General features: G+C 38.4%; 1 protein-coding gene across 4 annotated transcripts in view; it reads right to left on the bottom strand.

The window, feature by feature from the left end:
- The window catches only part of npas2 (neuronal PAS domain protein 2), a gene marked incomplete at its 3' end in the record, with an annotated part of 41471 nt that overhangs the window by 8657 nt on the left and 19523 nt on the right, over positions 1-13291 (bottom strand). For 2 of the 4 annotated variants that reach the window (XM_080867690.1, XM_080867691.1), the window contains exons 2-7: positions 4045-4181; positions 2306-2362; positions 1514-1668; positions 1328-1419; positions 904-993; positions 502-622 (exon numbers count right to left, since the gene is read on the bottom strand). In XM_080867690.1, coding sequence (XP_080723816.1) covers positions 502-622; positions 904-993; positions 1328-1419; positions 1514-1668; positions 2306-2362; positions 4045-4088 — 559 coding nt within the window. In that variant the 5' untranslated portion in view covers positions 4089-4181. Of the gene's footprint in view, positions 1-501; positions 623-903; positions 994-1327; positions 1420-1513; positions 1669-2305; positions 2363-3982; positions 4182-13291 lie in introns of those variants that run through there. The other 2 variants (XM_080867689.1, XM_080867688.1) reach the window with 1 other exon arrangement.

Here is a 13291-nt window from a genome sequence, read left to right on the forward strand (position 1 = left end):
CAGAAAAGTCCAATAGTAAGACAGGATTAAGGTCAGGTTCTTGAGCCTCCCATACTACATTGCTTTGGATTACTGTGCTAACATAACAGTGATTTAAAGTCTTAACTATGATACTAAGCTAGCTCCTATTATTAGCTAAAAGTCTAATCATAGATACACACTAATCAGCAATCCAATAACCTGCAGACCGTAATTCAACTAGCTTCTGTATCTCAGTTTCAGTCCAAACAGTCTTTGTGACAAAAATTCTACAAGACAGAAAACAACAGTCAAATGTTGTTTTTGTACTTCAAACAAAGAAAGAAGATTCTTGAGCCAACATAACTTTTTGAGCTGATTTTTAGTGGAGAATTACACCAGCGGCAACTGTTCTGTCCACAGCATTTTGATCTCCCAAAGTGGGAGACAGTCTACAGGCTTTAACCTTTCTACTTCCGCTGTGTTTCAACACGATGACCCAGACACAGTGTGTGCAGAGAGCCCGCTCAGCGGGATACTCACTGTCAAGGAAGTCAGCAGCAATGGGGTCAGTCATCAGCATGTGGGATGATAGCAGCTTATACACCTCCCCGTGCTCTCGCTCCGGGAGGAAATTCAAGATATTTTGGTCCACCATATCTGACTGGTGCAAAAAAGACAGATGAATGGCAGTCAGTCTTCCTGGCACCATTTCAACAAGTGATATCTTACACAACAGTCTTAATGGGAGTCACAACGGCAATCTGCTTCAGATAAAGCAGCAAAACAGAGCTTTTTTCTGTCTAACTTCACTGTTATGGCAACAAAAATAAAACGAGGACCAGATATGGTGAAGTGAAATCTAATGTTGTCTAAATCACTGCTATGCTTAAGTGACAATACAGAGCTTTGATGGTTGCATGAATTTGAGGCCCTCTTACTTACCGGTAAATGGCCAATAAGTGAGGAAACACTGTCAGACACGTATATGATGTTACCATCTGTAGTTAATGCAACCAAGAAACCATCTAGGGCCTGCAAGAGGGAGGAAGTTACCACAATTATATTACTGTATTACAGCATGTTGAAAAATTGCACAATAATTGCACAATGTCTCATCGGGTCTTAATTAATCTATCAGCACATTATGCTGACGTGTTAACGTGCTGATATTTACTCTGCTTTCGCATATTGCCTAAAGAGACCTCACGTCTTCACTGCTGATTTTATAGCAAACTATGAATACATGCACTTAAAATAAAAATCATCATTTTAGAGAGGATGTAGCTTTGCCTTTGTGTTTATTAATGTTACCTAATGGCAGAGTTAAATAACAGCTACTCTTCAAAGACATCCTCCTGAAGTTTACCTCCAGCATTAGCTGAGTGAACTCCTCATTACTGAGAAACGAAGGCTTCCAGTCCTGCCTCACATCGCAGGTGTCGTTCTGTGCAGTGATGTCTGGAAAAGAGAAAATGTTAGAAATATGTCTATTAAATTAACAAAACTAAATAGAAAGACTACAGAAATAGAAAGACTACATAAAAGCCCGTACCTTTCTGTTTCTGCAAAAAGTCGATGGTCCTCTGCAATATGGTGGACTTGTCCATCTTGCGCGGATGGCCCTGACCCTGCAGCATGGTGCACAGCTCTTTGATGAGCACATTGAATTGGTCTCTTCTTTTCTTTTCTGATTTGTTACGGGATGCCCTATAACAGAGCGGTTATTGCAAGTGAAAATTAAGTGACTTTAGTTCAGCTATCCTGTTTACACGGAAGATAGTTTGGAATAAGGAAAAAAGAAAACAAGCAGAACAAGAAAGGTAAATGTAACAGCGGCACGGTGCTGAAAATGTAAGCAGAGCCTGAATATATTCAAATCTGTGGGTACTTTGTTATAAAAATAGGGCATGAAAACAATTAATTAAACATAGATTTAATCATACAGAATTTACATTTTTAAAAAGAGAAGGCTGGTTATTCTACCAACGGTTGAGTTTGATATCTTATGACACCGTGTCCTAGAGTGTCCATAGGAATTTTTCCGATAAGAAGTAATATGTGAATCTGGAGTCGAACCTTTGTGAACTAAGAACTCAGTCGCTTTTAGACACCAGTATTTGTAAGTGTTTAAAATACAAAATGAGCCAAAAGAGGCCCAGATTAACCGTAATGTCACGGAAAATGAAATGAATTTCTTCATTTATTATGTCCAGTCCAGTTTCTTTTAAAGTGATGACCTACCACCAATAATCTGTTTTCCATTGCCATTCCCATTTATGTAAATAGTAATAAATGTGTGATACTATACATGAAGTGTTTGCCCAGTATGCACAGACGTCAGTACCTTTTTGCCCTGTCCTTCTCATCTTCATCCATTAAATCGTCCATGCAGCTATTGGTGCTTGAAAAAGAAGGATACGCGTTAGGAAGAAGTTCCTTTGACGTCATCAAACACGTGTCAGTGATAATATAATGAGTTCAGGACATATTTTTGTCTTTTGCACAATATAACAAACAGTTTTCACAGCAAGACTTTTGAGCAGTCCTAGTATGAGAGCAGTTTTCACTATCAACCTCAACAATGGCTCAATCATCCAGGATTCACAAGTAAAGCAGATAAAAGGAATGTAGCCATTGTTTATTTTGTCTTGTGGTCCTGCACTACCCTCTGTGAGATGGTAAAATATGTTGTAATTTAAAAAAAAAAAAAGCCCATTTAATTGTCAATCTCAAGAAATTATCAGAGACAATGTGTGGACCAACCACTACTAATGCTGTGATTATGTTAGAGGTAACCGCATCTGAAGCCTCTGGTCTTCTCCCATGTTTAACAGGTCACTGTGGCTTGTAAGTGACCTACTCCATATTTGCATTATTGCTTTATACTCAGAGGCTCACGTGGCTGGATGTCTAAAGGCAGACAAGTCACGAGTCGCTTCCATATCTTTTTTCTTACGAATTACTCCTGGTCGTAACAGGATATTTACTACCTGAGAACACAGCAGCAGGAGTTTATTTTTATCGCGTGTAACTGATTGATCAGCAGCAACAGAGATAATCAGTCATAAAAAAATTTGTTAAATGTAATCAACCTTGTCAGTGCATGACTTTGACCCGGGTATGGCCAGTATCAATTTGTCAGAGCAGATTTTGTTTTGTTTTTAAACTAACTTATTTTGAAATTCAATCTTTCTCACTTTTTCCTGACTGTGACCCAATAAGTGAGGCTGTAAGAAAGCTTTTGTGAGCCAACAGTGAATTATGCGTGAACTGACATTAAAATACAACTTTGCCCGAAGAGCATTTTTCTCTTACAGACTGAAATAAGAATGTTTTTACATGATTACACTGACTATGACCTGCATTACATTCACTGCCATGAGAGTGTCATGTGACAGGCTGTAACTTGGGCGTTATCTTTAAAATATCAAAAGAAGTGACCGGCTTGTACATCATAGACACAGCAGGTATTACAAAAAAAAAACTACTACTGAGGAACATTGAACGTTATGAGTGCACAACTCTGCGTGAGTGTAACTTATTATTCCTGTGGTATTGGATCAATATTAATATAGTCCCACAGTGATTCATAAAATGCTTCATTACTCTTGATGGATGTAAGTGCTTTGATCACATTTGTATAAAAGGGTTTTTTTTGCTTTGCATTGCAGATGATGTCCTAAGAGAACTGCCTGAATATTGAACAGCGCGCTCCTCACACAACTCAAATTGAGGGTCATTCAAGATAAATATGTTCTTCATTGTTAAAATACAACATTTACTACATGTTTGTTATGCAGTTTATCTTTATACATTTCTCAAATGTGTTGTAGTTTTGTGCATGCTCACAATGAAAGACGATGAAAAACTTTGCTAAATGGTAATGTCTAAAAAGATATACCAGATTTCTTTAAACTATTACATGAAAACTTTCACAATTATTTGAATGGTATATTGTGTTTACCACTACAGTGATGGTTATGAAGCATGAGCTAAATAAAGCACTTTATTTCATACTCACTCCCATTCCCTGCGGCCAGACGGACAGGGGCCTCCGAAATCAGAAAGGTTGTCCATACTCACTCCTTCTGCCAACCAGGCCCTTCCTGGAGTCTTTTAAGTCCCATCCGCGCCGTCCTTGTCTGAAGGCTCTTTTAGAAAAACTTAGCACAGTCCCGTTGTCCACCACCTCCTCAGTTCAATTAACGAAAAGCCAAATCCTGTGAAAACAGACAAAACTCCTGAGCAAAAACTGCAGGGCACGCATTAACTCAATGACACACCTGTTCAGCTGCTCGACAACCTGCTAAAGTTTAACCCGAGCATCAGAATGAAGAAAAAAGGCGATTTAACTGACTTTGAACATAGCATGCTTGTTAGTGCCAGACGGGCTGGTCTGAGTATTTCAGAAACTGCTGATCTACTGGGATTTTCCCCACACAGCCATCTGTAGGGTTTATGGGGAAAAAACACAAGAGGTTCAAATAGTGAGCAACAGTTCTCTGAGCAAAAACGCCTTGTTGAAGTCAAAGGTCAGAGGAGAAAGGACAGACTGCTTGGAGCTGATAGGAAGGCAACAGTAACTTAGATAACTACTTGTTACAACAAAGACAAGTAGAAGAACATCTCTAAACACAAATCAAATTGAACCTTGAAGTAGATGGGCGACAGCAGCAGAAGACCACATTGGGCACCGCTCGTGTCAGCTAAGAACAGGAAACTGAGGGTACCATCCACACAGACTCACTGAAACTCAACAGTGGAACACTGGAACAACGTCCCATCTGATGAGTCTTGATTTCTCTACAACATTTGGATAGCAAGCTCAGAAGTTGGTGTAAACAACATGAAAGCATGGATCCATCCTGTTCAGTGTGCATATGTTCTGTTGACAAACGGGGGTAAAAACTAGCAAGGTCTACCCAGTGAGTGAGTGCAGACTGACTGCTTGTTCTCAGGACATTTCTGCAATTAAATCCATAATAACTGAGCCTTTAAAGTCCTGGATACAAAGCAAACATGCTATCACTGTCACCACAAGATTTTCCATTAGAACACTGTGTTCAAATATTTCAAACGAACGTTCTCCCAAGTCACTTTTTTAAATGCATCAAGAAAATATGACATTTGTTGCGAGCTTGACCACTAACAGACCACTAGCTTTTTTTAAGAGTGGACAGTGGAGACAAGACAGGAAAGATAGGAGAAAGACCAGGACGACACACAGTAAATGGCCTAATCACAGATTTGAAACTGGGCCTCTGCAACCAATAGGAAGCCTTCTCACAGCACATGGTTTGCCTGCTGAATCCGTTGAGCCACTCAGGCGCCCCATTAGCTTGCCGTTTTAACAAATCAATCAGTCGCACCAATGTTAATACCGTGAACGTTAGCATTTTCTGTAGGACTTGCATTCAAAAATGCTGTTTTTACTGTGAGGACTTAATGTGTGCTGCTGAAAGACATTAATAACACAGCATGAAACAAATTAGCTATTTTCACCTGGCAAGAGTACTTCATCACCTAAGAAGTGTTTTTGCTTAGAACGAGCTCCTCTGACCTAGAAAAATGTCTGAAGCAGACACTTCTTATGATAACCTGGCCTGAAAAAACAGAGTGCACAGCAGCCACCTTCTTCACACATCCTTTGTATGCGGCAATCTTAAAGAACATGGAGCAGACGCTTCTTTTATAGACCAAACTAAGAACTCACTCAGACGAGCTTTGGACAGCTCCAGTTAAACAGCATGAGACTGTTTTCACTTACAGACCAATTAATAACACGTCTCCATATAATCTATACATGAAAACATATGTTTTCCCCTAATTGTGGCTGACAGAATACCGTGCATCTTCTTAGAAAGCCAGAAATTAAGAGCAATTATTATATTCCAGACACTTTCCAGTAGGAAAGCAACGCTCATGCTTTCGTTTAACCTTGATTAAAATTGTCCGCGGTTTCATGGTCTGGAAATAAATTCAACTCTGAATCAGTTATATTCAAATTATAATTATAGTTAGTGGTCCTTCTTAATGCAGGCAGTCGTCTGTGTTTGTCTTACTCCAAATGTAGCCTACACTGAGTGGCCTCAGGCAAAATTACTAGATATTGCTGCTTCCATTATTTTGCATCTAAACGAGACCCAGAGGGACAAGAGAATCACTGTGACTGGAGATATCTGAGTGATGTGTTGCAGTCTTTAACAGCTCACTGCTAAAAAGAATAAAAGTCTCTGGCCTAAGCAAAAGAAAAACTGCATTTTAGCTCACACCCTTTCCTTCTTCATAAAAGGGATCATTTTCTATCTTGGGTTTCCAGACTCTTGTTCCTATAGAGCATATAGGAACACACAATTGTTTGAAGCTGGTGTTTAAGCACCACTTCAGCCTGAGGTAATTGAGCCAGTAACCACTTGCACGCCAGCACTGTTGTAGAAATGTAATTATGTGCATTCCTTAACGGGGAATATATGAAAAGATGATGGGCTAACTTCTGGAGAGGAAATCCATGGATTAATCTCATTCTCAACCTCCTTCATATGCTAAAGTATACATTTCCCCACTGGCATGCTTGATATCGTAATTTACCTCAGACCATTTTATTCAGTTATTCTCTATCATTTATCCTGAAATTCATGCTCTTATATGCATTTAAATCTGATTTAAAGGGACAGTATGGCTAACACCAAAGACTACTTTTGAGCTGCCCACCTTTGGAGATATCAGCCTGGAAATGTGTTCCTCCTCTTGAATATAAGGGAACTAAAAGATGTTTCTCTGCTCTGTGCACCGGTAAATATTGAAACAATTTTCTCTATTAATAAATAACACCTCCCAACTGTATCACTGCAGTGATAAGAGGCTTAAGTTAATGGTAGCGTGGCATGACGAAAACACCTGAACTGTGATGTCAGCAGGCCCCGTGCAACATTTTTATTTGTTGATCTTTATAAATGCCAGTACTGGTATGTTTTGAAATACGTAATATCAGCCAATATATCGACATGGCCAATAAATAGGTCGGGGTCTAATCTAAAACAAAGCAAAGGAAAATTATGTGAACTTTCAACTTTGCATGTATAATATTTGGAGACTATGCACACAGCTGATATTTCAAAGGTGACCATTGTTAAACTAAAAGCATATCACTTATGCTTTGTTTTCACGCCAATCCATATTTTTAAAGATCCAAATGCTACATTTTGCGTTAAATTCAGGCTCTGGTGTTTAACATTTTGCTATGCTATCCTTGTCTGTGTTTTACTGCAGAAACTGCCCTCAGCTTACTGCAACTGCTCCGCAGTAAAATCCTTCCAGTCCAAAAAGAATCCAAAACACAGAGCAGCAGGCAAAAATCAAACACTCACCCATAATTTATATTTCTAGTTTGCTTCTTTCCCCATACTTCATGGGCATATATGTAGTCTATTTGTAGCTTATATGAAGCCATTTGTAGGGCGTCAAATGGGTCAGAGTAAGCTAATAAGGTAAGGAACTCAAATGAGAGGCACAAAGCAAGAAGATATTGCTGAAAGTCTTTCACTGCAAAGCAGTAATTCAAGCAACTTTAATGTCATTACTTGTACATTGTTGTGGAAAAGGTTCCCATGTTAACAAGGTGACATTATGCCTTAGGTCACTATAAATTTGTGACGTCTTAGCATTAGCGTGTAGCTACGGATGTCCTCTTTATGACACACAAACTTCCATTCCACTTTCAGGTTTCCATAGCTTAGTAAAGATTTGCACACAAAGGTAAAGACTCAGAATGAAACTCGCAAGTGTTACTGAAAAATCAAGCTCTTATTTAATTGGGCCAGATTGATGAGAAATGCCTTGCAAAAAAACTAAATGAAACAAAACAAAAAAACATTAGCTACCGCAGAGGGGAAATGCCAATGTTTAATCAGAAACACAATTTCTGCATTTACTGCCCTACTTACTGCCAAACTACTCTTTAGACTGTTTATGCTTTTACTGCATAGACACAGACGAAAAAGATCTTCCTGAATTGTTGACAAAACAAAAAAGCTGAAGTTTGTATAGCAAGCAACAGAAATTACCACTCATAAACTGATCTACTGTGTAAATGTCCTTTTTTTCTTCGCAAGATTAAAGAGAAACACTGCATTAAGAATCACCTCATGCAGCTTTAAATGTATCTTTTCTCTGCACAGCTAAAATAAACCTCACATATCCATCTGCATTCTAGTACTGAGGTTAAACCACACCTCGCAAGGTCAACAGCTAAAAAACATCCGAGTCTCGTTACACTCATGCCTTCGGGTATTTAAAACCCTTTACATTGAAACCTGAGCTCACTTCGCAAGGTGGTACACTGAAGTTCAAGTTCATGATGAACACTGTATGTAAACAGGCTGTAAAAAAGGCAGAGCCAATGACAATGGCCATGAAATAGTTCATTTTCTTTGTGAATTCTTAGCATTTAGACTTTGTATTGCAGTTTAAAAGAACTCTCCACCTTCAACTATAGCTTGTTATTAGGTTTAATATGCTCCATCTTTGCATTTAATTTAAACGTAATAACTATTATCACTTTGAGATTAAAATAATTTACATTCACATTTGAAACATTTACAACCCTTATTTTCATTTCAGATGTGAGTCGGTGAAGCTCACTAATGGCTTTAATGAGTAAAAAAGCATGCTGGTGTCATGCTGTTTGCTGAGAGCTGAGGACCTAAAAGTACTCCTCTACTGCAGTGAATGACATCTAAAAAGCTCTCATGTCCTCTCCACTTTTGCTTTTTCACCTTTTGGTGGGTATTTGTGATGATGTTTAAAACACTCAGGTAATGAGCTGCAAACACATTCAGGCAGGATGAGTTTTATTTTTTTCATTTTGTAGTTTTAAAACGTATGAGATGCTAAGGAACTGTCATATTATCTGTGGATCTTTTTAATGATGGATTACCCTCATGCAAAAGCAGCAGCAAACTGGTTGTTTTTGATAGCAAACTTTAATACTGGCTTGCAGAGGCATGGGTGCGTGATGAGAAGAGAGATGCTGACAGTAGATATTTCTCTGTCAACAAAAAAAATACCTGTTTGACACAGCGCTAGCGATACGGGCAGCGAGCATGTGAGCTTTAAAGATTTTCTGTCATGTGATGTAGAATAGATTTAATTAACATTTTCCTATATTGATGGCATGCACATACTGCTAGTGTGTCATTGTCAAAGTACAGCTTGGTGAAATGTTATTTTCTAAAATCACAAGTATATAGGAGCAAAACTCAGTATTTAATTTGTAAGGCAAAAGACCAGATAATGTGATAAACTGTATTTAACTGATCAAGAGCTATAATTTTTCTACTTATACTTTATTTCACAACTTACAAATCAGAATTAAGACCTGCAAAGTTAGCCTGCATTTGAACAGATCTAATAAATAAACACTTAAACTACAAATTTTGAGTTACAATCAAGAAATTAGATTGTAACGTTAACAGTGGGGCAGCTCTCTCTCTTTAACGTCTCTGAGCACAGAGTAAGACTGGGAGTACTTTGAGATTTGAACTAAATCTCCAAAAATTGCATTTGTTGAATTTAGTTATTCTTAGTTAGCGTATTGTCTGTCTTGTCTTAATGTTGGTTTAAAATGGAGCACTGTAACAAAAAATAATTTCCCCCAGGGATCAATAAAGTATTCTGATTCTGATTTAGTTAACAAATCTGATGTATCCATGGATTGTTTCACCCTCTGATTTCTAGCACAATTCACAATTCGACTTAAAATGCATCCCTATTGCCCACTACTTTTCCATCCATGAACAAGAACCTAGCAAACCTTTGCTAACCATTAGCATAGTAATGAGCATTTGCTCATTACATAAAAAACTAACAAAACTAACCAATACTAATATCAAATTAGCTCGGAAAATCAAATCCCTTTAAATATTAGCTATCAGCTATGACTGTTTTAAAAACTACAACAAAACCCCCGCCCCAAAAAACTCTAAATGCATTGTCTAGGTTTGAAAAATTAGGCCATTTCGGAAATGCAAAAGCTGCAGTATATCAAACATGGTAGCTTGAGGCTAACAGACGGCTACAGAAAAAGGTTAAATCCCTCCTACTGGGTGATATATTTTTTAACAACTAAGCCTTTAAATGCTATTAAGGTATACAGTAATGCCTTATTTGGGCAGAGCTGGTTTGACAGACAACTGCATGGTAACACAGCAGTGTTAGCGGTGTTAGCATCAGCTAATTAGAGACAGCGAACTGTTCCTCTCACTAAAGCAGGGCGATATGGCCAAAAATATTTATCACGATATATATTTGAAAATTTGCGATAACGATATAACCGACGATATAATTGATGCGAGACAAAATACAACTCCACAACATTACTAGCGCAAAAAGACAACCTTCCATTTATTTTCACTTAAACAAGAAGCTGGTTTTTATGTACATTAAAGCTTTATAAAAATGTAACAGTGCAAATGCAAATTCCTTGCTGAAAGTTTAACCAAAAGGCATTTCCAGTAGAAATGGGCTGACATATCCTGAGCATAACCATGTATAATATCCACTGAAGTTAAAAAGAGGTGCAGTACGCATTTTTCGGACCATAAGGTGCACGGGATTATAAGGCACATTAAGCGAAACAAAGCAGTCAGATAAATCAAACTTTATTAAACTCATTCTTCTTGCTTCCTCCACTTCTGTACCATTGATTCATTAATGTTGAATTCTCTGGCAGCTGCTCTATTCCCATGTTGTTGCAGTATATTAATGACTAACCTCGTATTGTGGATGGATTATCTCAGTTGTTCTCCTGACTGAAGTTTGGTCCGTTTACAGCATCCTGCCATGCGATTGCATTTGTCTCTAACCATGAAGAACCTTCACGTTAACTTTTATAAGTGGAAAAGTGTTAGTGTTCGTCCTCCAGCTTCACTGTTTATGTTATGCTAACATAGCTGTGTCGCTAGCGATCACGTAGCACATCATTATATACCAGCTAGCCCAACTTCAGTAACCCTACAAACGTCACTGCTGTTTAGTTTCCTGTCTTCATTTATGTTGGAAGTGATAGCAGAGCTGTACGTTTGATTTTTTTCAGAAATCTCTCAGTCAGAACATGCAATATCATGCTTAGGTAACTAGCGAAACTAGCGAGCTAACTTCCGCTAGCTTCCTGCTAACTTCTAACTCCGTTAAATGTAATAACTTTTGTTTTCATGGATGCCTGGAAGTTAAACTTTATAGTTACACCTGGTAAAGCAGCAATGCTGATCGTTTTATTAAAGATGAAAGAATTTAGACAGTTTTTAACTCTAAGTGATGCTGCAGTGTTGTTTGACCTGAAGTATACGGAGTTTAGGACCCAGATTACTCCCAGATTTAAGAGCATCTTAGTCCGACAAATACGACAATAACAACGGCCGCTTGCATGTTCTGCAAAAAAATTTGCTTTGTCGTGTATCTGACGGACAAACACCAAACCAGTTGCACCATTTTTACAAACCAATTCTGGTTCATCTGTTTCACTCAACAATCGGCCATGTGCGTATGAAAACAAAGGCACTGCGCATGCGCGTTTCACTCCCATTCTATCGCGATATTTCATTTTCCTATCGTTGCCTAACATTATACCGGTATTACCGTGAACGGTATAATATGGCCCAGCCCTACCTCTCACTGCACCACTGTTAGTGCCTTTAAATCAAATTACTTTACATATAATGTGGTCTGCTATGCAGTATTAACAATCTGACCAAGAAGCCTGCTCCAATACTCTATATGTTAGCCCTAATTAAAAGGTATGTGTACGTTCTTTGCTAATATGCTAGCACACTAACCTCTTGTTTGATTAAAAACCCAAGATGGGGGCACCATTGCTTTATCTGTCTGATATACAGATTTTGCTAAATGCACAAAACCTCTTTAGAATACAAACAAAAAACATAATGATGTAATAAAGTAGCTACTTTCAACTGCTCCCTCATTCACAAGCGGTCACCACAGTAGATAGCGCCGCATGTTTTAGCATTTTCACACCAGATGCCCTTCCTGTCTCAACACCAAGGGGAATTGTGTGCTTTTCCCGGGATCAAACCTGGAAAGCAGTGCACTATGGAGCCACGAGGAAATATCTGTAATGAATTCAAAAGGACATTAGCTAGGAAATACAAACTGCACGGTGGTCACCCACCAGTTGTTATACATTTACATTATGCAGTTACAAGTGAAAAACATAGACATGCTATAAACATATAAATTATTTGCTCCTCCAAAAATAATCAAGAATCTGGTTCCCAGATTGAAAGGTTACAATTAAAAAAGAAAAAAGATAAACCACGGCTCTGAATAACCAGGACAACTGTGTCATGATAAGCTGAGTAGGCCTAATGACTCACAAAAGTATTATATATAACTTTTTGCAACCCTAGAATAACACACAGGAAAGTGAACCAGGCAACAGAAAAAGTCTCTCTGCAGGTTTTCTGACAGCCAACACCATTCCCCACAACTACTCTGGTATTCCACACAGAAAGCTGTTCTGTGGCTCTGGCGCTGGACGACTACTATCTGCTCGTCTGCAGGTTTAAACTGTCTGACCACATCCACCTGCATCTGGGTTTGAGCTGACAGCTCAAGCCGTCAGGTAAACACTAACTGGGCTTGGACAAGCTTTATTTCAGTCAGTGTGGAAACGTTTTTAACATGTATCTAGGTCTTGCTGCTTAAGCCTAGATTACATAAAATCTGAAATAATTTGCACAGCATTTACCCTTTTCTCATTTGCGTCATGACTGTACAACATTCATATTATTGGTTATTTGAAAGCGTACAACCTCACCACCATTTATCAAACACACGTGTAACGCTGCATACTGTACGCACAGATGAGCACATGCAAACATGAACACTTGTTTCAAAATGCATTCAATAACAAAAAAAAACGTCTTTCTAAATGTGCCGTGTTATGATTTCCAGTGTAGGTGTAGCTGCCTTTAACCGATAAGAAAGCAGGAAGCACTTCAACTGGCTGCAAACCTATAAATGAAAAACAGAGGAAAGGCCACTGACAGCCCTCACTGACCCTTTAACTTCCCAGTATGTACAGGGTAAATAAATAGCATTGCCACACTTGATGTAGACTCAAACAGTGGAAATGCTTTGCTCTAATAAGAAATCCCTTTCAGTTTCAAATAATTATATTAACAAATAAATAAATAAACAAAAAGCCCTGACTGGACTGTGAATTCGAAGACCTGTGGGTTTGTCAGAGAAATGTGAACTCCAGTAGGCTTAAAGCTGCCAGGTTGGGTAACATCAGCCTGACCCTAAGCCTGCT

Source organism: Rhamphochromis sp. 'chilingali' (assembly GCF_963969265.1).
Source record: "Rhamphochromis sp. 'chilingali' genome assembly, chromosome: 19".
Taxonomy (NCBI): Eukaryota; Metazoa; Chordata; class Actinopteri; order Cichliformes; family Cichlidae; genus Rhamphochromis; species Rhamphochromis sp. 'chilingali'.